Source organism: Carassius gibelio, chromosome B2 (assembly GCF_023724105.1).
Source record: "Carassius gibelio isolate Cgi1373 ecotype wild population from Czech Republic chromosome B2, carGib1.2-hapl.c, whole genome shotgun sequence".
NCBI lineage: Eukaryota > Metazoa > Chordata > Actinopteri > Cypriniformes > Cyprinidae > Carassius > Carassius gibelio.
In genome coordinates, this window is record NC_068397.1 from 30,639,243 (window position 1) to 30,666,594 (window position 27,352).

Consider the following 27,352-nt stretch of genomic DNA (forward strand, 5'->3'; position numbering starts at 1 on the left):
TGAGGAATACCTTTATTTGGTACTTTTAAGACGTCAAGAGAGATTAATGACCTCAGATTAACACTAACCTCGGAGCTCAGCCAATCATTGGAGCTGTCCTGATGATGTCACAGACGAGAGAAGACTAACGAGTCATCAGAAATCAAGGCGATGATCCCCAACGGCATTCTGGGAAGGAAAGGTTAACAGCTCTCTGTGACCGATCAGAGACGTGTATGAGGACATTGAGGCGTTAATGTGCAGTCGGAGACGAAGGTCCCACTTTTTAATTAAAAGAGTCGATCACTTTATTGGCAAAGACATCAGATGATGCATTTTTGCTGAAAAGACTTTACATGCTTGTCCTATAGGACTGACTTGAAAAATAGAGTTTTTAATCTGTTCTAAACTAAAGGAGTTAAATTGGGTTTCAATCAAACAATAGTTTGTTATTAAATTAATGAATGTTATATTAAAAAGCTGTCCCTATTACAGTAAATCTAAAGGAAATCCATCTTTTTTCTGCAGCAGGCCTTAAACTCTGAAATCAGGGTATAATTTTGTTACTTGAAATATTAGTTGACAAGGCATTTCATTTTTATTTTGGCATTTCTTGATCTATGCAAAACCTTGGGTCAACAACTGTTTTAAATGCTTCATAAATAAAGGCTGACTTGAATCAAATATATAGTAAATTAAAGTTATTTGTGTTTAACAAAGGCCCATTATAAATAAATAATATACAATATATGCATTGCAACGTATATATAATGCAATATGCAATTTATATTATACATGCATATGTATATACATATATACAAAATGTAAAGTATTTGTATTTAATGACAAAATTATATGCATGATGAGTCTTTAGGTGCATCCCAGTTCACAAGCATATGCACTGTTCTGTGTGTGTGTGTGTGTGTGTGTGTGTGTGTGTGTGTGTGTATGTGTGTGCGTGTGTGTGTTTGTGTGTGTGTGTGTGTGTGTCAGGAAGGACCAGGCGAATGGCTGACTCTAGATTCTCAGGTCATAATGGCGGATAATGAAATCTGTGGCACCAAAGATCCAACATTTCACAGTTTGCTTCTGGACACGCGCTTCGAGCTGCCTCTGGGTGAGATTAAACACATCACAGCTACAACCTCACTTGTTAAACACTTGTGCTGCCCAATGTTTTGATGGAAACCATCATTAATTGAATTTTTCAGGATTCACAGATGAATAGAAAGTTAAAAAAGCAGCATTTATTTTAAATAGAAATACTTTGTAAACATGTCATTACTTTTGATTTATTGAATGCATCCTTGATAAATAAAAACCTACTCCAGTGACACACAGACAACAGCAAGTAGAAATGTTTTGAAGGTCTGAGATGTAAATTAAAGGTAACTTTGGGCTATCGGTATATCCCATAATACTGTTTTAATAAGAAATGCATGAACAAAACAAAAACAATTGTTAATTTAAACATCATATTCATGTGCATGTTTATTAACGCTGAAACCGCTTAGCAGAACTTTTGCTGAAAGTTTTTAATAGTTTACATTTCTTTGCTACAAATGCATTTGTGAAGTCACAGACGGTCCTCAAACATCAGATGTGCCCTGTTTTTCTAAACAAATGAGCTCTTGTTCTCAAAAAGAAATACACCTTTATACTGAAGCTCTCTCGCTCAGTCAATATAAATGATGTGCTTTTACTCTGAAGTGGCTCTGCTGGAGTCTATTTCACTCTGCAGTCTGTTCTGGCCAAAGGTTAGACCGTTGTTTTCAACATCACATTTAGGAACTGGTGATTGTGAAACCGGCTTTGGATATCTTGGATGTTACTCAATCCACTGATTAGAGATTTGATGCTGAGACTTGTTTTCTGTGCGTGTGTTTCTCCAACAGACATCCCAGAAGAAGAGGCTCGATACTGGGCAAAGAAACTGGAGCAGCTCAATGCCATGCGAGACCAGGATGTGAGTCTCGTCTCTCTGTGCTGTAGTCTCTGCATGCACCAACACAAAAATCTCACTTAAAATTGACATATGTGACCCTGGTGCACAAAACCAGTCTTTAGTCTCTGAGGTGTATTTGTAGCAAGTAAAGATCATGTTCCATATATTAAAACTTAATTTTTGATTAGTAATATGCATTGCTAAGGACTTTATTTGAACAACTTTAAAGATGTTTTTTTCAATATTTAGATTTTTTTTTTGCACCCTCAGATTCCAGATTTTCCAGTTGTTGTATCTTGACCCTAATGACTGGTTTTGTGGATTCACTGTGGATTCACTTTCAAAACAGTAGCTGTGTTCACAATCGCAAATAAAACTTGTGAGATGCCATGTTATCATACATAGTAGTGCTGGGCAATATAACTATTAAAAAAAGCTCAATATTTTTCAAAATTTTGGAGAAAACACTGTTTTTTTCGTGCTTCCAGTGGAATTTAAATAGTTTACTGTAAAATCAAAAAAATATATTTATCTAGTTTTTGCGGATCTTTAAAAATTCTTGATTGGTTTCAGTTACTCAAATTAATGCCTTAAAAAGGTCTCAAATCAGAGCAGAAAGTCTTCAAATCATAAAGTCATGACATTAAATCTTGCATTCACTGCAGAAATAAATATCTTTATCTGTATTTTTTTTCCCAATCTTTAAATAAATGTAAATTTACTTGAGATGCTATATAAAGATGAAGCCTTGTTTTCTAATAAACTGAACGAAATGAAGTGCTTTTATGATGAGAACACGAACAAATATCTGAAACTTGTTTTCTTCCTGTTTTGATCAAGTGTGATTGATATCATAATCTCTCGTAAAGAGTTTGCATTGCCTTTAGAATGTTAATCTGGAAGCATTGCATTAATGTAACAGGTTTCACATGTGTCTGATGATTAGTATGTGTGTGATGTGTGTTACAGTATTCCTATCAGGAGGTTCAGGAGAGGCCTCTGTCAGTCCCGGGAACACAGTGCTGTGAGTCTGATGAATTACAACCTAAACTATTATGAAATTAACCCAAATATTTCCATTCCCTTTCTTTCACTTGTGAAATCCACCTGCATGCTTGACAATGCACACTTAAGCCGTTCTCCTTCAGATACTTTTCAAGCAAATATTAGTAAATGCTAAAATGCACATTTAATTCAAGCTTGCAAATAATGAATGTTTTATCTCAAGTCTCAACAATTTGGTAAAACCATATCTCCACATCTGACATGAGCGTGCAAGATCTTCTGGAGCTATTTCTGAGTAGCCATTGATTCTGATGGTCACTTATGAGAGCAGCAGATCAGATTCAGATTTCACCCGTAAATCGGATCATCTTCACAGTTCTGAGCATCTAAACCACTTAGTGCTGTAGCGGTTCAGTCCTTCCCGTATGTGTGTCACCGTTAATGTGATTCATGAATGATGGTAATGATAGAAGTCCTGCAGAATGAATGGAGCTCTGAGTTACGATCTTATTTCACACACACACATACACACACACACACATAGATTGCTGACACAGCTCCCAGGGGGGCGGGGCTAGACTGTGAGACCTTCTGATTGGCTGAGACATGCAGCTGGGAATCATCACTGGATGGCGGCCAGTAGCACAACACTGCGTCATCAAACCCATACTTTACTCTTTAGTCTTTTTGACTATCTGAGATGAGCTCTAGCCCAGAGAACCCAGCTGCATCGCTGCATGTAATTGAAGAATAGCTTTCTCATAGAGTAATATAGATTCAAGTTGCAGTTCTTGTTAAACGACAGTGTTTTTCTGAAGTACTCCTGAGCCCATGTGGCTATATCTAACACCGCAGCATGATGGTTTCTTATGCAATGCCATCTGAGGGGTCAAAGGTCAAGCACATTCACCTGAGCTTCCCTGCCTTGCCCTACACAGACTGAGATTCCTCTGTATTCCTTGAATCTTTTCACATTATTATTTATAGTAGTTGGCGGAAGACTTAAATTCGGTTCTGCGAAATGTGATTTTTGGCCGTCACAATCAACATTTGTTTTTATTTACGAAATTCATCAATGTTAGTCAATGAAAACTTTGGACATCTTTTCTTTGTACTTTTATCAATTAAATAAAAGTTAAAGAGAATTAACAAATCACAGATTCTTGTCTGGAATTGGGGTTTTCTGCTCTAGAAACGTCTGATTATTACCAATGTTATAAAAAAGTTAAGCAGTTTTATTTTAATTTATTTTATTTATTTTAACTGTGACACAATTTATTTTTCAAGATTTGTTGATGAATAGAAAATTGTAAGAACTGCATTTATTTGAAATATGAACTGTATGACATAGTTTACTAGCTTAAGTGCGTTTATTTATTTTTATCTTAAAAATATTGAAAAGGAAAGTACAAATCTAATCTAGAAAATCTGCATGGGTATGTCTAGTATTTATTTTAATAGCAATATACTGATAGATATAAATGTTGTATCAAAAATGATCAGCATTATGTCATCCTTTGCTTACCCTTATGCTTTACTGTTGTCATTGGAAACACTTTCAGCACAAACTCAGGTTAAACGTGAACACTGCATTGTGGGTAATTCTCTGTCTTCTTTTGTCTCTCACAGGTAACTGGTGGGGCGACCAGCAGAGTGAGTTTTCATATCTGTCATCATCAACTTATTAATCTGACATCTGCTGTCCTATTGGTTTTACATTGAATTAAATGTGCTTGATAAACAAACACACTCATGTTTCATTTGCTTTATGCTTTATGTGAAGGCTGACACAGTTATCACACTGACAGATATTCCACAAATAAACCGATTAATCATCTGCCTTTCGTTGCACAAAACTACGTTCATTTACAAAATGTTTACTGTTGAAGGCAGTAAGTTATTTGATCAGTATGCATTTTTATTTTACCACAGATTCACATATTTTGGATTTGTTTTCTTTTATATGCCATATTTCTGTCACTTTAGTTTAGTTTGTATTTCATGTTTTCTGAAATGTTTAAATATGCAAACAAGGCTTTATCTAATCAAACACGCACTAATTTGTGAATATTTCAGAAAGGAAATCTGAACATTGTATAAAGCCAGGTTCAAAATTCTTGTTTAATTATCAGAGTTAAACAGTTTTTACACCGTTTATTTATTTTTAACTGTAAAAAGCCATAAAAATAATCATGTTGGAATATAAAATCAGTGAAATGTGAACAAACTGTTCTCTTAATTCCTTCAGTATACAGAAAGGAATAAAACGTTAAAGTTTTTTTGAGAAATGGCCTTTAAAGATATGCATTGCAATTGAAAAATACTGAAGCAAATAGATAAAGTGTAATAAAACAAATGTGTATTTTAAGGAGTTTTCTTTCCAGTAGTCTATAAGAAGGCATGTTATAAAAATTGACCAATGTTTTTGTCTGTTCATTCAACACCAGGTCGTCACAGATTTGAATAGTCGTTTTAATAAACCCAAACGTGTCTTTGATTTGTGTGTGTGTGTGTGTGTGTGTGTGTGTGTGTGTAGACAATGATCCAGACAGCGCGATGGATGACCGAGACAGTGATTACCGCAGTGAGACCAGTAACAGCATCCCACCGCCGTACTACACCACATCACAACCCAACGCCTCGGTCCACCAGTATCCCATGAGCCACCAGCACCGCGGTCCCCGTGCCCCATACACACGCTCCAACAACTGCGACCTGGACTACGATCACCCGAGGGGCGTCAGGTGAGATGAGAGAGAAACTACTAGTCCTGTGCTCGTAACGCCAGCAGATTTCTAACAGTGCCTTAACCAGAGCCTTCGTGACCTTTGGTATTGTGTTGCTTGGCTTCTGTTTGTGTTACTAACATATTCCACATGGAATCATACAGAAACATCTCAGTAACCCAAAAAAAAAATCTATATGTAGAGCCTATATGATATCCCCCCAAAATATGTTTAAAAAAAAAAAAAAGTTATATATTTTTATTTTCCTCCATATATACATATATATTGTTTATATGTATTTTAAAGTATAAAACATTAATATTTATTTTTATATATTTATATTATAAAGCTTGTGGAAACAATTGTGGAACAATACTGTTCAAATGTTTGGGATCAGAATGATTTTTAATGTTACTGGAGTTTCTTCTGCTCATCAAAGCTGCATTTATTTGATCAAAAATACAGGAAAAATAATAATATTGTGAAATATAAGTATGATGATGTAAAATGACGTTTTTCGATTTTAATATACATTAAAATCAAATTTATTTCTGTGATGCACAGCTGTATTTTCAGCATCATTCCTCCAGTCTTCAGTGTCACATGATCTTCAGAAATCAGAATAATATACTGATTTATTATCAGTATTGAAAAGCTGCTTTATATATATATATATATATATATATATATATATATATATATATATATATATATATATATATATATATATATATATAATTTTTTTTTTTTTTTTTTTTCAGGATTCTTTGATGAATAAAAACTTAAAAAGAAGAGCATTTATTTAAAATAGAAAATTTTACAATATACAATACAGTTCGAAAGTTTGGGGTCTGTACATTTTTATTGTTTCTTTTTTTTAAGAAATTAAAACTTTTATTCAGCAAGGATGTGTTTAATTGATAAGAAGTGAAAGCAAAGATTTATATTGTTAGAAAAGATTTATATTTACAATAAATGCTGTTCTTTTTAAGTTTTTATTCATCAAAGCATCCTGAAAAAAGAATCACAGAATGATTTCTGAAGGATCATGTGACACTTTATACTGGAGTAATGATGATGCAAATTCAGCTTTGCATCACAGAAATAAAATATATTTTAAAACATATTAAAATAGAAACCATTATTATATATTGTAAAAACATTTTGCAAGATTACTGTTTTTTTTTCTTTATTGTTTTTTTTTTTATCAAATAAATGCAGCTTTGATGAGCAGAAAACACTTCTTTAAAAAAACATAACAAGTCATCCCAAACTTTTGAACTTGTAGCATATATATTTTATTTGTTTGTTTATTTATTTTTTTAACCTAAAATGTATTTTAAAATTTATTTGTGTGTGTGTGTAAGTGTGTGTGTCTTTGAAATATATTTGGGCAATCGGAGGTTTTAACAAAAACATATTTTCAATATGAAAAATACATATATATTTCATTAAGCCACACTGTTTCCAACATATTAATTTCAAATATATTTTGGCCAGACATTTGGTTAAACAGATTTATTTAATATTAATGAAACAACCCTGAAACAATCATGACACAGTGATTTGATGCGGTGTGAGAAGGTGTTTCTCAGCAGGTATGAAAGTGTGTATTTTGCTCATTCTTTCTCTTCGGTTCTCCAGTAATGGACTCATTCATCATGTCTGATCGGCGTGTCTTTTATCTCGCTCTTTTTTTCTGCTACACTTTTTCACCTCACAAAGACCTTTCAATTCGACTGTCTCTTTTGTTTCTCTTCCATTATTCAACCAGACGAGTTTTCATTGATTTATAAAAATACCTGACATCAGCATGACTTGCTAAAGGGCTCAATGGATCTGTTCCTGGATCAGCCCTGTTTGCAATAAGAAAGGCAGTAGTAGCCTGTTCACTCACATTTTTGGACATAGACTTTATAGTGCACAATTCAAACTAAAATTTTTATAATTCATGAATGAAAATATTTTGTAACATGATTTTGGTACCATTTACATGGTAATGCAATGTCTGATTCTAAAATGGGTTTTAAAGGATGAATTTTGAGATTTTAAGTTTTCAGTTGATAAATAATTTCTGATGATTTCTAAAATGTGATAGAGAAAAAGGCAAGTCATTTTTTAAAACAAAGGTCAAAACTCCAGTTATAATTTAGATTTTTGAGGCTGCACTCTTGTCATAAATTAATCTATTACTTTTCCTACATAATTTTTTAACAAAAAACATTGGTAAAATATATATTTGGGAGTCTTAGACCTTTCAAACGATTTATAGTTTGTCAAGATTAGATTAGATTTAATTGTAATATAGTTAGGTAAATGTAGGCGTCCCGTATACAGGACAGGGTGGGATTTAAAGGGTTAAAAAATGTCAGAGAAATTAACTTAATATAAACAGACCACATTTAAAAAAAATTCCCCCAATTTTTTTATATCCATAAATTTACTTCTCAATCAGTTTTTTTTTAGAAAATAAGAATTTTTATCTTATGTCATTGTGCATCTCAAGAAAATATGCACTGATTTAAGAATATTTAGGTATTTGTACTGGAAAACAAGACAAAAATACTGAGGAAGAACATCATTTAATTTAATTTAATTTAATTTAATTTAATTTAATTTAATTTAATTTAATTTAATTTAATTTAATTTAATTTAATTTAATTTAATTTAATTTAATTTAATTTAATTTAATTTAATTTAATTTAATTTAACAGACGCTTTTATCCAAATCGACTTAGAGTGCATTCAGGTTATAAATTAAATTAAATTAAACATTAGCCGACACAGTAAGGGATATAGTCAGGGAAATAAAGTCAAAATTAACCAAACTGTTTGCATAAAATGTGTGTAGACTTTTTTCACTCTTCCCAAAACACAGAGAGCATGCCGATCTATTTCTCTTCTTCTGCATAATCTTTGCTCACTTTCCGTCCTCCTCCAGCCCGACCGGGAGCTATGCATCCTCAGCCGAGCTCAGTCACTGCAGTTCCCAACTGAGCGAAGAGTACGGCGAGCGAGAACTTTACGACGAGAACGACTCGTACCACTCCTGCCACTCGTCCGTGTCCTACAGCAAGGGCTCGCCGGACTGGGACGAGACGCAGGGCGCCTACAGCGATGAATGCGCCTACAGTAAAGATGGAGGAGAAGAAGGTGCTCTATTCGAGGAAGAAGATGCTGACCTGTATCCAGAAGAGGTGGACATGTACGAGGGCGAGGAGGACTTCAACTATGTCGATGAAGATTTGTATCCGGTGGACGAGGACCAAGAGCTTTCGTTCACACCAACTCCAACCAGCATCGCCCCAATACTGGAGGTCCCATCAGCCGCGAGACCCCCTCTGGAGAAACAGGCCTCGCTTCATCAACAGTCTCAAAACGCCAGCCAACCATCCAATAAGACACAACCCCAACCTCAAATCAAACCCCCAAACCAGCAAGTTCCCACCTCCCAAAAACAAGCACCGCCCCAACAGCAGTCCTCAGGCCCCATCCCTTCGGTTCAGTCTTTCTTCGCCATGGCTAAGCCGTTGACTGCTGTGTTTGGGTTGGGTGGATCTACTTCTTCACCAACACCTCCTGCACCAAAAACTCAATCCCAACCTCCACCAGCACAATCCCAGCCTCCAGTGACTCAACCTCCTGCTCCTGCACCTATCCAACAGATGCCTCCACCTGAAACCAAATCCCCTGAGCTTCCCGCTCCTGCCCCAACATCCATCTCCAAACCTGCACCCGAACCTAAACCTCCAACCCCGACCGAGGAGAAACTGCCCTCAGTAGAGCCACCGATGGAGGAGGAGCCTCCACTTCAAGAAGACGACGCTGTCATGGAAGAACCTCCAAAAGAGGAAATAAAGATTGAGAGTCCGCCTCCATCTCCTACTTTCGAAGAGGAGGAACCGGAACCGGAACCTGAACCTGAGAGGTACTTAAAACCAACAAACCTGACAAACTTGGCCGCCTAAAATGCTTAAATATTATTTATTGTATGATTTGTTTGTAGGATATTTGACCTGGTGTAGGGGGTCGACCAGCTTGTTATCCAACTTGGCCAGGTGTTAAGTGCCAAAACCACTTTAAAACCAGTAAACCAGACTAATTTGGCCACCTTAAATGCACAAACCACAATTATTGGATGACTAAATCTGTGTTTCTTGGATATTTTACCTAGTTAAGATGGTAAACCAGCTTGTCTTCCAGTCTGGCAAGCTGATAAGTGCCCAAAACCACTTTAAAACCAGTAAGCTAGAGTAATTTGGCCACCTAAAATGCATAAACCACAATTATTAGATTATTTAATAGATGTCTTTAGGATATTTGACCTGGTTTAGATGGTCAACTAGCGTGTCTTCCAGTCTGGCCAGCTGATAAGTGCCCATAACCCCTTTAAAACCAACAAAACTTGACAAACTTTGCCGCCTAATAGGCTTAAATATTATTTATTGTATGATTTTAAACTGTTTTGTAGGATATTTGACCTGGTGTAGAGGGTCGACCAGCTTATTATCCAGCTCGGCCAGCTCTTAAGTGCCAAAACCACTTTAAAACCAGTAAACCAGACTAATTTGGCCACCTTAAATGCACAAACCACAATTACTGGATGACTGAATCTGTGTTTTTGGATATTTTATCTGGTTTAGATGGTCAGCCAGCTTGTCTTTCCATTCTGACCAGTTGATAAGTGCCCAAAAGCTTGGCCAACAAACCACATTTATTGGTTGAATTAGAGCTGTTTTTAATTACTCTAGTGTGGATGAATCCAAGAGACAGCTCCAGGGAATTGTTAGCCTAATTTTGTTGCATTAAAGATTGCAAACATTGTTGTCTGTCTGTGTAGTGAAGCGGTGAAGGAGGAGTTGAAGGAGCCGGTGGACCCAGCGGTCAGAGCTAAGGAGAACTGGCTACGACTCTTTGAGAAAGTCCGTCAACAGTTACAGGAGGTGAGGCAGTTCACTAGCTTCTGTAGAGCGCTTAAGCTATCACGCTATTGCTGGACCCAGAATCAGTTTATTATGTTGATTTATGTCTTGTTTTTACTTGCTTGAAATGCTTGAAATCAGCATGAATTCAGGAAATCACAATTGACCAGTTTATATCTGAATACCTGTTCTTGATGTTATTGCGAGAGATTCAGTTTGTGTTATTTCACAATAAAAAAATGCTTGTCTTTTAAATTTTTTTTCACAACCACTGCAAACTCACATTCATTTTCTCTCCGTTTCATTTACATTATGGAAGTATAATGATTTGCAAACAATATTTGTTTTTATATTTTCGTACACATTTTCTGCTTATAATGCGATGAGACACCATGCTAATGCTAACGCCATTCTAACCGCTGTCCTGATTATTTCGCATTTTGCCACGTCCTCTTTGCTTCTTTTTTGTGTGCGTTATTCTGTCGACACTTTATCCTTTTGTTGTCTGTTTGTATCCCACCGTTTTGTCGTCTTTCCAGTCTCTTTTCATTGCTTTAGCGATTTGCATGTTCGCTCAGATGACCCATGATTGGACGAGACTGTCAGGTGGGTCTGTTGTTGTTGGTGTGAACGTTCTGTAGTGGTTTTCTGTACGTTTTTAACTTGTGTGCATAAAACATTAGCTAAAATATTTGGCATTCATTAATTTTTAAGTAATTAAAAACATCACGAAATTCCTGCATTAGCTAAAAAATCTATAAATCTAAGAACGTTTTGCAAATGTTCCTTTTACGTGATATTTGTAAATATTTCTGGATGAACGTTCTAAAAGTCCAGCTTTTTAAATGTTTCGGAATATTTTTGTATAAATATAATTGCTTGTAAATTGCTGAAACACATTGCACATTTTGTTAAAAACTATATTTAATGCCAGTCAAATGCTATATTTATGCAGGAGGTTTACTGAATGATTGATATTCTGTTGTTTTTCTACTTTAGAAAGTAGCTTTTCTACTGTTTTTTTGCAGTGGTATTTTAGTGTGATGTACTTTTATAGTTTTTTATACATTTTATATATTTGTATATTTTCTATGTTTTTAATTTAATTAAGATTTAATTTACATTTTTTTGTCATTTTGTTGTGTTTTTGCCTTTTTTGTAAGGTCTATAATTTTTATTAATATATTTATTTTTATTTATAGAAATGTTGTCTTGACCAAAAAAAAAAAAAAAAAAAAAAAAAATGTATATATATATATATATATATATATATATATATATATATATATATATATATATATATATATATATATATATATATATATATAATTTTAATAATAATTTAAATAATAGTTTATATATATTTATATATTGAGTTAAATGTTTATTTTATTTTAAGCAAAATGTTGATGGTTTTAGCAAGTAAGCAATAACCCTGGTTTTTTGTAGTAAACTTTTGTTGTGTTGCCGTGTTTGTGTTGAATACAAAAAAATATTTTGACTCTGATCAAAGCTAATCAGCTAATAAAAATGATCAAATATTCATTTCTCTCTCTTTCTCTTTCTTTGTCTCAGGCACGAGGAGAAACAGACTCTCAGTCGCTGTGGTTCGGTAAAGGAGGGTGAGTCTAAGTCAAACTCTTCTCCAAAAACTGATTATAGAGCAATCAACAACTAATAAAAGACGTCAGTCAAGTGGAATGACATTGGTCTAATGCACACTTATATATTAAAGTGTTTATCTAATCATACTGATTCCTCAGACTTCTGAACAAACATAAGACAGTTTTACATGCCGTTAGGGAATGCATGAACTATTAAAACGCATAGCTTTAATGCAATGGTTAAAAACATCTGCCAAATGCACAAATGCAAAAATAGCAACATTTCTACTTCTGTATTAATTAGAGATGACATACTGTATCTTGCTCTGTGCATAATGGTTATATTGCTGATGACGAGGCAGTGAATGGATCTGATTTTCTGTGTGCATCTGAGGAAGGGAGGTTATTTTCATGCAACATTACGCTTATGATTATGTCTATTTCTCCAGGATGGGTGGAGCGCTGTACAGCATTGACAGCATGCCTGATCTGAGGAAGAGGAAGACCATTCCTCTGGTCAGAGATCTGGTGAGAATCCAACAGCAAAACCTCAGAAAGTTTATGTGTTAAGTTCCTCTCCATTGGGACGGATTGGTTTACTGGTTACAATTACAAACCACAATGCACTACAAACTCAGAAGTACAAAAATGACCAAAATTATCTTATTAGTAAAATTCACCCTTGTATAGAGTAAGACAAGCACACTTTAGTAATTGAGAAGTCAATGCATTTACTGTATCAGTGTTTCATTAGGGTAATACATTCTTAAAGTCTGTGCTTTCTTTTGATTGGCTGTTTGGGACACATTACTTTCTCTTTTAACAGTTTTTGTCTTTTCTTTTTTCTTTGCCTCTGCTGTCTGGACTCAGGCTATGGTAAGGATTTGTAATGATTAATTCACCATTGTTTTCTTTTGGTAAATGTTACAATTATCAGTGTTTTATAAGTTAACGTCTTGGTAAATCTGAGACATTCTTGAGATCTCTTCTGAAGAGGAGACACACGTGAGATTTTTCTCTTTGGTGAAACTCTGTGAAGACTCCATTTCTCTCTGTTTCATCTAATTGTTATGAGATATTAATGATCGTGTGGTGTTTTAGTCTTTAGTGCAGAACTCTCGTAAGGCTGGGATCACGTCTGCTATGGCCTCTAGCACACTCAACAACGAGGAGCTGGTCAGTGATGAGTCTTTCTACAAGAATGCCCTTACTAAAACAAAAACTAAAAATACTAAAAATATTTTTGACTATAATGCTGAAATAAAATAAAATATAAATATTGAAGTTGAAGTACTGAAGTGACAAAAACTTGAAATAAATTAAAATAAATTGAAATTTAAAATAAAAAATGTTAACTGAAAAAAGTTAATAAATATTTTATTTTGTAAAATATTTTTTTTTTTGTTCCTGTATAAACTAAATATCATTGGTGATGAGTGGAGAGATTTATTCTGATTGACAAAAAAAAATTATGTTAACAAATAAAATATTAAATTAATGTAAAATCAATAAAGCTTTAATAAAGAATATTTTGCATGCATTCGGAAAGCAAATATGAATAAATGGTATTTTTTATCATTTCATTTTTTTATTCTTTTATAAACAAAATGTCATAGTGATGAGTAGAGATTTATTCTGACGAAAAAATAGTTAAACAAATATAAATAATAAATTTAATACCATTTATATATATAAAATAGCTTTATATTTTTAACATGCATTAAGAAAAAAAAAAGACTAAATACCTAATAAAATAAATGTCATGCTGATGAGTGGGGATTTATTCTCATAAAAAAGCAATTGAGTTAAAAAACAATGTTAATCATAAATATAACACCATTAAATATAAAAATATATATTTATTATTAATAGCTTTATATGTCTAACATGCATTCAGTAAGAAAATATGAATAAATACAATATTTTATCATTTTATTTTTTATTTCCACATGAACTAAATGTTATGGTGATGAGTGGGGAGATTAAAAAAAAATATATATAATTTTAAGTAATATTTTAACACAAATGATAAATTACTGAATAAATATAATATCAATGTATAGCTTTAAATACTAAAAATGTTTCATGAAACTGAAACATGTGAGTATATAGTTCAGCCATAAATGTATTGGCTCATATATATATAAAAGCCTAAGTAACGCTGGTGTGTTTGTGCTGGTGCAGAAGAGTCATGTGTATAAGAAGACACTGCAGGCTCTGATCTACCCCATCTCTTGCACCACGCCGCACAACTTTGAGGTGTGGACGGCCACAACACCCACCTACTGCTACGAGTGCGAGGGTCTGCTGTGGGGAATTGCGCGTCAGGGCATGCGCTGCTCCGAGTGCGGCGTCAAGTGCCACGATAAGTGCCAGGACCTGCTCAACGCCGACTGCCTGCAGAGTGAGATTTCAATGCTTACTAGGGCTGTCAAAAATATTTTCAAATATTTGTCAAATTGAAATAAAAATCTACATTAGAATGCACGAATGTTGCATTCAAATTTTAGGTTTGCATTAAGTGTATCATTGCATTTTAATGTTTTTGTTAGCTTATCCAATTGAAGCCGCTAAATGCGGCGCAGCTGTTTTGTTAATTACAAATATTGCAGGAAAAGGGAACATCAATGCAGAGAAGATGCCATTTAAGTCAAAACTGAAACAAAGCCATTCATACAAAACACATATTTTGAACATTTTCTAGAGGGACATCTATCACCGTAGCCGTTTAGAAAGCCATGTAAAATTAAACCAAGTTTAACTTTGAAAAAACAGATCTTGAGATTTTATGGCAAGTTTTTTTTACCCCATCACACTACAACACTACAACAACTTTTTAAATAAAAAATGTACTCTGTGTGATACTCTTTGTATTAAATGATGCATATATGCATGATGCTGTTTTGTTTATAGTTGTTTAAGCAACATTACATTTTTTCACAGATAGTAATGTTATCCTATGCTTTGAATAAATGTGCATTAGTAATATTTTGCTTGATGACCCCTCTTATGGCCTCAGGAGAAAAGCCTAAAGCTTTTTTTCACCCTATCTGAAATTATGCATTTTGAATGTGAATATAATTAGAAATTTGATCATATTTAAATTCAAAATTAAAATGTAGTTTTTTTCAGCCATGTTGCCAGCCCTAATGCTTAATGCTACCTTTGATTTTAACATATTTTCTCTTTAACTCTTTCCCAAACACAGAATTTTCCGTTATGCATAAGATAATGCTTCCCCACTAACTACGTCTTAACGTAAAGGTCTTAATCCTAAACATGATATAATTTTTATGCATGATTGATGTTGTGGATGTGATGGTCAGGGGCTGCTGAGAAGAGCTCGAAGCACGGCGCTGAAGACCGAACGCAGAACATCATCATGGTTCTGAAGGACCGCATGAAGATCCGCGAGCGCAACAAACCCGAGATCTTCGAGCTGATCCAGGAAGTGTTTGACGTTCCCAAAGCGAGCCACGGAACGCAGATGAAACAAATCAAGCAGAGCGTTCTGGACGGGACGTCGAAGTGGTCAGCCAAAATCAGCATCACAGGTGAGCTCTGAATTACAGTTATCAGGGATTAGCATATCTGTAACTAGTGGTCGACCGATATATCTGCCGATATATATATATTTTTTATATATATCGGCCAATAAGTTTTTCTGTTTGGCCGATGTGTTCAAGGGGGGACTTTTATTTTGTACTCTCTCTTGTTCGCTGTCGCCATTAATAGTTCTGTCTAATATGGATACAAGTCTGTCTAATAATCCGATAAATCTGTTAAACAAAGGAATTAAAATGTAGACTAAAAAGTATTAAAAGGATTGCTTTTATATTATTAGTAATAGAAAGGCAAACATTATTATACTTTCTTGTTTGCCGTCAGCAAATACACATGTATACAATTTAAACAAATCTTTGAATGACTAATGAAAATTTAAATTAGAAAAACGTGCAAACTTAGTCGAGTCCTGTTGTGAGATCTTGTGAAGTGTGCATGTGACCACATGATTGCGTGTTCAAATTAAGCTGCGCTTTATGCATTTTCCCACAGTCATATTCATATCATTTTTTCTGTGTGCTGTATGTAAAATGAGGGTTCCCTTGGCTTTATTTGAAAAAATAGGATTAAATAGAGTTCCCTGTTGGTTACAGTGTTTACTCCCTTTTTAATGATATTTTTATTAAATATTTATTTATTTGTGAAAAATACTCTGTCATCTAAAGTATGTTTATTTTACAAATGTGTTTTTTATCCATTTTAAACATTTCTTAAATATTAATCAAAATAAATACATTTATATCGGGTTTATATCGGCCATCTACTTTCCAAAATATCGTCATCGGCTGGCAAAAAAAAACAATATCGGTTGACCTCTATATGTGAACCATGCTGGCAAAATGAGTCGGAATGCACACGGAATAATTTTGAGCTACAGACAAAATAAGTGAAAATTGTCTATTTGGGGAATTCACAAAAAAGAGCTCATTAAGCCCTTCTCTAGCGATCCCAATGCTCCAAATATTAATTTAACATTAAGAATGATCTTTATTTGTACATTTCTGAGAGGAGTATCAACCTTTTGAAGGAGTATCAACCTTCATAAAGCATTAATTAGATTTTTCTCAGAATTGAGTTTGTTGACTCTTATGACTTCAAATTGATGTCCAACAAAACATGCATGCTTTTGAATGTATTGTAATAGGGGATGTGAAAATTTAAGTAACTGAAAATGTGTTCATTGTGACTAATTTTGCCAGCACAGGCACGTGTGTTTGCATCGTCTCTAAAGACATGATTTTCTCTGTGTTAGTGGTTTGTGCTCAGGGTCTGCAGGCGAAGGATAAGACGGGTTCGAGTGACCCGTATGTTACAGTACAGGTGGGAAAAACCAAGAAGAGAACCAAGACCATCTACGGCAATCTCAATCCCATCTGGGATGAGAGCTTTCACTTGTGAGTTCATGAATGAACTTTTTTAAATTACATATTTATTATTATCCAACTCTTTCTTTAAAAAAGTATGTTGATTTTATGAGGTACGTAAGGTACATAAGAAAAATAGCTTTATTACAATAATAAATATTAATGGGCGCTTTGTTGTGTTTTCATTCCCCATGTGCTCTGTGTAACTTAAGTTTCTGGCTCCTGTTGATTATGTCATTTAGTTCAGGTGTGTCTTGTCCATGATCCTCGATTTTAGCCTAATTTTTCACTCGCTGACAGGTTTTTTAAAGCAGGGTTATTTTAGTACCACTAAGATGTTATTGAAGTTATATTATATTTATAATATTTTAAGCTAGATTAAATTTTTTGCGTTTCCTGGTTTCATTTTAATTTTAGCTAGATTTTTTTGTAATTTTCTTGCATTTTTCTTGGTTTTCGGGGGATTTTTAATGTCTATATAGTTTTTATTTATTTTTATATCAGTTTTGGGTCTTTTAGTACATCAACTTAAGATGAAAATGAAATGTAAAATATATATATATATATATATATATATATATATATATATATATATATATATATATATATATATATATAAATGTAGTTTGTTTCGGTAAAAAAATATTTTATTTGAAGTAATGATTTTTTTTTCCGATTTTGGTTTAACGAAAATGTTTGTGTCATGTAAATGTTTTTAATTACCGATAATAACCCAGGTTGTGTCTCTGGTGTGCAGTGAGTGTCATAACTCTTCCGACCGGATAAAGGTGCGCGTCTGGGACGAGGACGATGATATCAAGTCTCGTGTGAAGCAGCGGTTCAAGCGGGAGTCTGATGATTTCCTGGGACAGACCATCATAGAAGTGCGAACGCTGAGTGGAGAAATGGACGTCTGGTACAACCTCGGTGTGTCAGAGTTGCTGCATAGATATTTTAGTTATATCTCTATGTATATGATCTTGGAAGAATGATGAAAATCTCTCTGAACAGACAAGCGCACGGATAAGTCGGCCGTGTCCGGAGCGATCCGCATGCACATCAGTGTGGAGATCAAAGGAGAGGAGACTGTGTCTCCGTACCACGTTCAGTACACCTGCCTGCATGAGGTACATGCAAACTTTGAAAAATGCCAAATATCGGCCGATATATCGGTCGACCACTATTTACATATATTGAATATATTGAAATCCCTCATAAACATATTGACAGTATAGTTAGATACGTATGTTTTTTGATGCATCAACCCAGCTAACAAGAAACACTCTCACAACTTTCACTAAGGTTTTTAAAAGTCTTAGAACAAAATGCTCTTAAAGTAATGTTTATGTATTATGTTATGTTTATGTATTTATAATTTATTTAATTTAATTTAAATTTAAATTTAATGTTTATGTAACATTTCTATGAGTATTATTATTTGATATACATTCTCATAACAACATTCAGACCAACATTCTCCAAACGTCTTTTTGATGTTATTTGTATTTGATGAATGTTCTTAGAATTTTTTATTTTACTTTTAAATAACATTCTCATGACAAAAAGAACACAGGATTTGAACAGAATTTGAATGTTCCATAATATATTTTTAACATTCCAAATAAATGGCCAAGTAGCATTGTTTTGTATCAAAATAAAGTTGGTAGAATGTTGGATGAAACGTTTTTGTAACCTTTAACTAACATCATAACCACGACAAGAGAACTTTTTAACTTAGAATACTGTTATACAATGTTATATTTTGGGTAAAATATAAGAAATGTCAAAAAATGTTCTAATAATCTGGACATTTTAACATTCTTAGAATTTTTTAAATAAACATTCAAATAATGTTATGTTTTGGCTGAAAATAAATTTAGCAGAAGGTTCTAAGAAACCTTTTGGTAACATATTTACACCATCCAGTCAGTTCAAGATGCTTAAAATCAAATATTGCCAAATTTTTTTGTGAAGGCTGTTTCATGAATCATCTTTTTTTTTTTATCTCTTCTGTGTTAATGTGAGTGTTTATTGATTTATATTTTAGCTGCATCACTTTCAGTAGATCTGCTCACTCTGAAAGCTCATTGGTATTAAAATTACACTCCACACTGTACATTAGAAAAAACATACTTTCTAATTGTCTACGTCATTTTACAAAGTAAATGTCACTTTACTGAAAACCAGTGTTCTTTTAGTATTAATTATATACTAGTGTAGTTTATATAAAAATTAATAATAAGCTTTTATTTTTAGTAATTTGGTTATGTGCATTTGTCATTTTTGTATTTCGGTTAAATTTATTTGTATTTCTGTTTTATTTTTTATTTTCTAAGTTAGAAATTTAAATGCTTAAGCTTAAAATTATTTCATTTTTGTGTAATATTTATAATACATTTTATTTCATCTTTGTTTCAGTTAACAACAATGTTTTTATTGATATTAAACTGCTGGAAACTCATCACACCTGTTTAGGACGTGATGCAGAACTAAATCAGAGTAAAGATCTTCATCCTCAGGACTAATCAGTGAGTCCTCTTCCCATGATGTTTTGCAGCACATCTTCCACTACACCACAGAGAAGCAGAACAGCGGCGTGGTGAAGATCCCTGATGCCAAAGGCGATGACGCCTGGAAAGTGTACTTCGATGAGACGGCGCAGGAGATCGTGGATGAGTTTGCTATGAGATATGGAGTGGAATCGATCTATCAGGCCATGACGTAAGCTGAACGACTCCATGTTTACAATACTGATAATTACATTACTCACTTGAATGAATGAAACAATCAAACAAACAAGTGAATGCATGAAAGAGAACCTCTTTGAGGAAACAGTGAAAGTAGATGTTAATTGTCAAAAGTTGTTGACCTGTGGAGCTCCTAACAGGAAACAGTGATGGGAAAAAAAGGAAGAATTACTGTAATGTTAGGCCATTCCTTACTGTAGTTGAAAATGATAATCACTGTAAAAATTTTGAATGAAAGATATTGTGGAAAATATTTTGGTTGTTGTGTATTATTGTAAAGATTTTGCTAAAAAAATCGATTTTGAATGAAAATTATTTTAAATGTCAAGTATTGTGAAACATATTTTGTTAAAGTATTACTTTTACTGTTGTAAAGATTTTGATTGAAAATACTTTTGTGTTGAGATTTTAGTTTAATTAATAGTTAAATTACTTCTATTATTGTATATTGTACATTTTGAAATTTAATTAGGATTTTGGTTGAAAATTTAATTATGCAAATGCTTTTGGTTCAAAATGACTTATATTGTTGAATAGATTTTGGCTGATAATTACGTTTACCATGATAAAGATTTAGTTTGAAACTTTTATTATTGTAAAGATTTCAGTTAAAAATAACTTCCATTATTATTTTAATAAAGATTTTGTTTGAAAATGACTTATATTGTGAATATTTTGGTCATAACGTCCACCTCTTATTTAACAGTCATTGCATTACAATCTTAATTATGAATGCATAAAGGAAATGTGTTTATCTTCAGTCCTGTAAATGTAAGTAACCTTGTTCTCTGTGTTTGTGTTCAGGCATTTTGCATGTTTGTCATCAAAGTACATGTGTCCTGGTGTTCCTGCGGTCATGAGCACACTGCTGGCCAACATCAACGCTTACTACGCCCATACGACACAATCCTCCAACAACGTCTCTGCCTCCGACCGCTTCGCTGCCTCCAACTTTGGGGTCAGTTCAGATTTCAACCATTTCAAAATGACCTGCAAAACACTAGTGTGAAGTGTGTAGATCTTAAACTTATGGTTGGGGTCAGCAAGATTTTTTTTTAAAATAAGTTAATACTTTTATTCATCAAGGCTGCAATTTCTAATTGATCAAAAGTGACAGTATAAGTTCCCTATCTGTCGGTCACTACGAGTTATGTCGACCGACAAATGGGGTCTCACTTGGGAGGCCAATCATCTCTGATTTTAAGAGAAAACGCCAATGAAATTGGCAAGTGGATTAACACACCTGAGCCACTCCCCGTGCCAGCGGGTATAAATAGGGCGACAGGTGCATCCACTCATTAGATTTTTGCTTCGGAGCCGAGTGGTTGTATGAAAGCCGTTATACTCCACAAAGCCATTCATCTGCTGTGTCGGGAAGCTGTTCTGGTTGGCGGTACGGCGCAAACAGCGGTGTCCCTTTCAGCGATTCCCCTGGGCGCTTCAACTAAGAGAGCAGATTTCCTAAAAGAGCAAATCGCGGACGATTCGCGTCTTTTTCAAGACGCCGTTTCGTCCGCGTCCTTCTGGATGCGGTCGTTTCCTGTTCTCTGACAACGGCCACGTTCGCTCTCTTCCGTGTCTGGGCATTCAGCACGCTGAAGGCGCGTTCGTGGATGGTTCATGCACGCACTGCGTGTGTGACCATGGCAACGCTGTGATCGCGTCTCCCCTTTCTTAAAGGGAAGGGAGCAGACCCCTCTGTCACTACCCGTTCTGGTTTCTCTGTCTCGAGCAAAGGACCGCCGGTTAGTGCTCTGGGAGATTTGAAGGTGACCGTGAGAGCTTCTCCGCCGGGCCACGCCCCACGGACCTCTTACCCCTTCCGCAGTGTTTGTCCTGTGCAGCTGCTGGGTGATTTTGCTGGGCTGTCTAATGGCAGTCCCAGCGGGTCATTCAGTTTGCCGCCGGAGATCAGATGTCGATTGCAGCATCGGGGGATGGGTTATCGACCTCTGTGGATGAAGATTCGGTGGGGCTGCCCCCCTAGGGTGTTGTCGCCACTGCCGAATTGGACCCAGAGTCGACAGCCGTGCTTGCCCGGGCAGCTGTGAGCATCAGGATGGAGGTGAATGCACCGCCAGCCCTGTGTGCTCATGGCTGTTTGATTGGTTCTCGGTGTGGAGCGCGACTCACAACCGCGTTTTACTCTGGTTCCTTTCTTCCCGGATGTGCATGGGGAAGTGATGTAGTTGTGGATGGCCCCTTTTACGGCCGGAAGCAGCTCATTTCGTTCCTCCGTCCTCACTACCCTCGATGGCGAGGCAGCTAGGGGTGTGTTGACATTCCCCAGCAGGAGAGTGCGATTGCGGTGCACTTGTGTCCGCAAAACGCCGCCACTGGGAGGGATAGTCCGCGCCCCTCACCCAAGGCCTGTAAGCTGTCGGCCGCGCTCGCTACCAAGGCTTACAGTGCTGCGGGCCAAGCTGTCTCTGCTTTGCATGCCATGGCTATCCTGCAAACCCAACAAGCCAAGGCTTTAACAAATGCACGAGGGTAGCTCCAACCCGAGGTTGATGCAGGAGCTGCGCATGGCGACTGACCTCCCCCTTCTGGGTGACGGAAGTCACAACGCAGTCCCTCGGGTAAGCGATGTCCACTCTGGTGGTCCAGTAGTGCCGTTTCAGGTTCAGCCTGGTCTGTATGAGAGACATTGACAAAGTGCATTTTCTCGATGCTCCCATGTCCCAGGCTGTCCTGTGTGGCGACGCTGTCAGGGGCTGTGCCCAGTAGTTCCTGACAGAACAACAGCAGACTGAGGCCATACAGCACATCTTGCCACGACGTGATCCTCTGGTTGCCACCATTCCGTCGCAGGCAGTGCCTCAGCCTGCTCGTCGCCGAGGGCGCCCCCCTGCGTCCTCCACACCAGCTCCGCCCCGTGCTGAGAGTTCTTCGAGGCCGGCGCGTCGAGCCCCGCGCAGGAGAGCGGCGCCCCCCGTGTCACTCCCGGCTGCAAAGTCCTCGAGGAAGTCGACTAAGCGGCCCTGACACGGGCAACTCGGAGATGCGGAGAACTGCTCTTCAGGAGATGGCGGAGAGAGCGCCACTCCCTCCCCCGGAGGAGGGCCGGGTGGAGAATCTTCTGGTTCTGTTCCGCCGCTGGTCGAACGGCCAGTGGCACCCACATTTTCATTGGAAGAGCAATTTCTCCTTCCTCCGAGTTGCAAGGCTTGTGGGCTGACAATGAGCGACGCACAGCTTCCTCATTCTCACCCACGACGCCCCCTTCGCCAGCGGCCAAGAGGTCGCGGTTCGGAGACGCAACGCCTCTCCACGCGTCTCTGGCCAGTTCCTCCGGGAACACGGGGAGTGTGGTTGCGATGACCCAGGACGCAGTGCCTTCTGGGCCTTCCGGCACGACTCCCCATCGCTGCACCACTGCGGGTATGTCGACTGTCCCTTTGGTGCCACTTGTACGGTATCTGGGAGCGTGGCTTGCGCTGCCCAACCCGTCACGCTGGCTCATCCGGACGGTTCGACTCGGCTATGCGATTCAGTTCGCCCGGCGACCCCCCCCCAAGTTCAATGGCATGCTCGAGACTTCGGTGGCAGTCCAGGACGCCCCTGTCTTGCGCGAGGAGATTGCTGTCCTCCTGGCGAAGGATGCAATCGAGCCGGTCCCTCCAGCCGAGATGAGGACGGGGCTTTACTGCCCTTACTTCATCGTGCCCAAGAAAAGCGGTGGCCTTCGACCTATCCTGGTTCTGCGAGTCTTGAATCGGGCCCTACACAAGCTCCCGTTCAGGATGTTGACGCAGAAATGCGTTATCAAATGCGTCCAGCCCCAGGACTGGTTTGCAGCGATCGACCTGAAAGACACGTACTTTCATGTCTCTATCCTCCCTCGTCACAGACCGTTCCTGCGCTTTGCTTCCGAGGGTCAGGCATGGCAGTACAAGGTCCTCCCCTTCGGGCTCTCCCTGTCCCCCCGTGTCTTCATGAAGGTCGCGGAGGGCGCCCTTGCCCCACTTTGGGAAGTGGGCATCAGGATCCTCAACTATCTCGACGACTGGCTCATTATGGCCCGGTCCCGAGAAGAGTTGTGCGATCACAGGGACTTCGTGCTTCGGCACCTCAGTCAGTTGGGGCTTCAGGTCAACCGGGAGAAGAGCAAGCTCTCCCCTGTGCAGAGAATCTCTTATCTCGGTATGGAGTTAGACTCGGTGAGTATGATGGCACGTCTCACCAGCGAGCGTGCCCACTCAGTGCTGAACTGCCTGAGTTCCTTCAGAGGCAGGATAGTGGTACCGCTGAAACACTTTCAGAGGCTCCTGGGGCATATGGCATCCGCAGCCGCAGTCACGCCGCTCGGGTTGCTTCATATGAGACCACTTCAGCACTAGTTACACTCCCGAGTCCCGAGATGGGCATGGCGCCGCGGTACACATCGTGTCACCATCACACTGATGTGTCGCCGCCTATTCAGTCCTTGGTCGGACCTTGCTTTTCTACGGGCCGGCGTGCCCTTAGAACAAGTGTCCCGGCACGTTGTTGTCACAACAGATGCCTCCAACTCGGGCTGGGGCGCGACATGCAACGGGCAGGCAGCTTCAGGGTCCTGGACAGGACCTCGACTGCTGTGGCACATCAACTGCCTGGAGTTGCTGGCAGTGCATCTAGCTTTGCGACGGTTTCGTCTGCTAGTGCTGGACAAGCACGTGTTGGTCCGCTCGGACAACACTGCGGCTGTTTCGTACATCAACCGACAGGGCGGTTTACGATCACGTCGCATGTCTCAACTCGCCCGTCATCTCCTCCTCTGGAGTCAGACGTGGCTCAAGTCGCTGCGTGCTGTCCACATCCCGGGGGAGCTCAATCGTGCAGCCAGCGTGCTCTCACGACAGCTCACTTTCCCCGGGGAATGGCGACTCCATCCCCAGACGGTCCAGCTGATCTGGAGTCGATTCGGGGAAGCCCAGGTAGACCTGTTTGCTTCCCACGAGTCCTCCCACTGCCAGCTGTACTATTCCCTGTCCCAGGCCCCCCTGGGCACAGATGCACTGGCACACAGCTGGCCTCTGGCTTTACGCAAGTATGCGTTCCCCCAGTGAGCCTGCTCGCACAGACACTGTGCAAGGTCAGGGAGGACGAGGAACAGGTCCTGTTGGTTGCGCCTTACTGGCCCACCCGGACCTGGTTTTCGGAACTCATGCTCCTCGTGACAGCCCCTCCCTGGCGCATCCCCCTGAGGAGAGACCTTCTCTCTCAGGGGCCTGGCACCATTTGGCACCCGCGCCCAGATCTCTGGAACCTCCATGTGTGGCTTCTAGACGGGACGCGGCAGACCTAAGTGATCTGCCCCCAGCGGTGGTAGACACTATCACTCAGGCTAGAGCCCCTTCTACGAGGCAGGCCTATGCTCTGAAGTGGAGTCTGTTCACGAATTGGTGTTCTTCTCACCGGGAAGACCCCCGGAGATGCCCGGTCAGAGTCGTGCTTTCTTTCCTGCAAGGTAGGCTGGAGCGTGGGCTGTCACCCTCCACCCTGAAGGTGTATGTGGCTGCCATTGCAGCACATCACGATGCAGTGGACTGCCGGTCCCTGGGGAGGCATGACCTGATCGTTAGGTTCCTGAGGGGTGCCAGAAGGTTACATCCTCCTAGGACACCCCTGATTCCCTCCTGGGACCTCTCTATTGCCCTGGCGGGACTTCAGAGGGGTCCCTTTGAGCCGCTGGATTCGGTTGAGCTGAAGTTCCTGTCTCTCAAGACAGCGCTCCTGATCGCGCTCACTTCCATCAAGAGGGTCGGGGACCTCCAAGCATTTTCGGTAAGTGAAGAGTGCCTTGTGTTCGGGCCGGCCTACTCTCACGTTGTCCTGAGACCCCGGCCTGGATACGTGCCCAAGGTTCCCACCACTCCCTTCCGAGACCAGGTGGTGAACCTGCAAGCGCTGCCCCTGGAGGAGGCAGATCCAGCCTTGTCGTTGCTGTGTCCCGTAAGAGCGCTTCGCATATACGTGGACCGCACCCAGAGCTTCAGAAGCTCTGAGCAGCTCCTGGTCTGCTTTGGAGGTCAGCAGAAGGGGAAGGCTGTCTCTAAGCAGAGGTTGGCCCACTGGATAGTGGACGCCATCGCCTTGGCTTACCATTCCCAAGGCGAGCCGTGCCCCCTGGGGGTGAGGGCCCACTCCACACGGAGTGTGGCCTCCTCCCATGCGTTGGCGCATGGCGCCTCTCTGGCAGACATTTGTCGAGCTGCGGGCTGGGCGACACCTAACACCTTTGCGAGGTTTTACAACCTCCGTGTAGAGCCAGTTTCCTCCCGTGTGTTGGGTAACAGGTAATTGGCGGGAAGGGCTGGCTGGGTGTCTCGCTTGCTGCGCCATTCCCCCTAACACGGGGATGTGAGCGCCTTCTTCTCCCAGTAGAGTTCCCCGGTTGGCGTACCCTGGTCGAGCATCCTCCAGCACCCTCGGCGTCAGACTTGGCGGAGCAGTCTGTCGCCAGGCCCAGTACTGGCGTTAGCATGCCCGGAGCCGGTCAGCCCCTGTACTGGGCTAGGTGTCCATATGGCTGGGTTCCCTACGGGTAATCCCATATGTGTATTCTTCCACGGTAAGGTTTCCCTCTTGGCAAACCCCTGTCTTCCCTTGACAGATCTCTCTGTCAGTCTCTTCTGGCAGCCGTTCCATCCCTACTCCAAGGTAGGACCTGCCTCAGAGACCCCTTCCATATGTAGTACTGCCCCCTGGGTCAGTCCATATCGGTATATCCACATGTCACCTCCCTACGGGTAGGATGTGGTCTCCGTAGCGACCTTTCCTAAAGGCTCGCTTCCCCATTGTCTTGCCAGCTGAAAGAACAAATAGGGAAGATTTGAAGCAATCTTTCACTGAAGGTTGAAATCCCTTCCATTTACTTTATGTGGGCGGAACAGCAGCATGGCCTTCTCCAGCAGCGATGTACTCACCCTTTGGCCCCTTCGGTACCAAGGTCAGTGAATTTGCGCTGGGGCTTTGGGAAGGTTACGACCTTAAGCGTAGCTTTTGTAGCACGCCAAGGCTTGTCAACAATTGCAGCGCCTCAGGGTTGTGACGAGGTTCAGGTTATGGCGTTTTCCATAGGACCCCATTTGTCGGTCGACATAACTCGTAGTGACCGACAGATAGGGAACGTCTCGGTTACGTACGTAACCCTCGTTCCCTGATGGAGGGAACGGAGACGTTATGTCCCCATGCCACAACCTTGAACCATTCGCTGTTGCCGGGACACGTTCTCGGCTCCTCAGCGTAAAACCTAATGAGTGGATGCACCTGTCGCCCTATTTATACCCGCTGGCACGGGGAGTGGCTCAGGTGTGTTAATCCACTTGCCAATTTCATTGGCGTTTTCTCTTAAAATCAGAGATGATTGGCCTCCCAAGTGAGACCCCATTTGTCGGTCGACATAACGTCTCCGTTCCCTCCATCAGGGAACGAGGGTTACGTACGTAACCGAGACGATGTTTATAATGTGACAAAAATCCTCATTTTGTCCTCATTTGTAAGTCGCTTTG

At 39.3% G+C, this 27,352-nt stretch overlaps 1 protein-coding gene across 1 annotated transcript in view; it reads left to right on the forward strand.

The window, feature by feature from the left end:
- LOC127951549 (protein unc-13 homolog A-like) overlaps positions 1–27,352 on the forward strand; it is a 66,416-nt gene that overhangs the window by 16,544 nt on the left and 22,520 nt on the right. The window contains exons 5-22 of the mRNA XM_052549495.1: positions 973–1,096; positions 1,875–1,945; positions 2,894–2,948; positions 4,559–4,582; positions 5,466–5,673; positions 8,597–9,583; positions 10,496–10,598; positions 12,153–12,199; positions 12,631–12,709; positions 13,052–13,057; positions 13,283–13,357; positions 14,366–14,585; positions 15,508–15,735; positions 16,998–17,139; positions 17,867–18,036; positions 18,121–18,236; positions 19,667–19,830; positions 20,661–20,814. Coding sequence (XP_052405455.1) covers positions 973–1,096; positions 1,875–1,945; positions 2,894–2,948; positions 4,559–4,582; positions 5,466–5,673; positions 8,597–9,583; positions 10,496–10,598; positions 12,153–12,199; positions 12,631–12,709; positions 13,052–13,057; positions 13,283–13,357; positions 14,366–14,585; positions 15,508–15,735; positions 16,998–17,139; positions 17,867–18,036; positions 18,121–18,236; positions 19,667–19,830; positions 20,661–20,814 — 2,973 coding nt within the window. The remainder of the gene's footprint in view (positions 1–972; positions 1,097–1,874; positions 1,946–2,893; positions 2,949–4,558; positions 4,583–5,465; positions 5,674–8,596; positions 9,584–10,495; positions 10,599–12,152; positions 12,200–12,630; positions 12,710–13,051; positions 13,058–13,282; positions 13,358–14,365; positions 14,586–15,507; positions 15,736–16,997; positions 17,140–17,866; positions 18,037–18,120; positions 18,237–19,666; positions 19,831–20,660; positions 20,815–27,352) is intronic.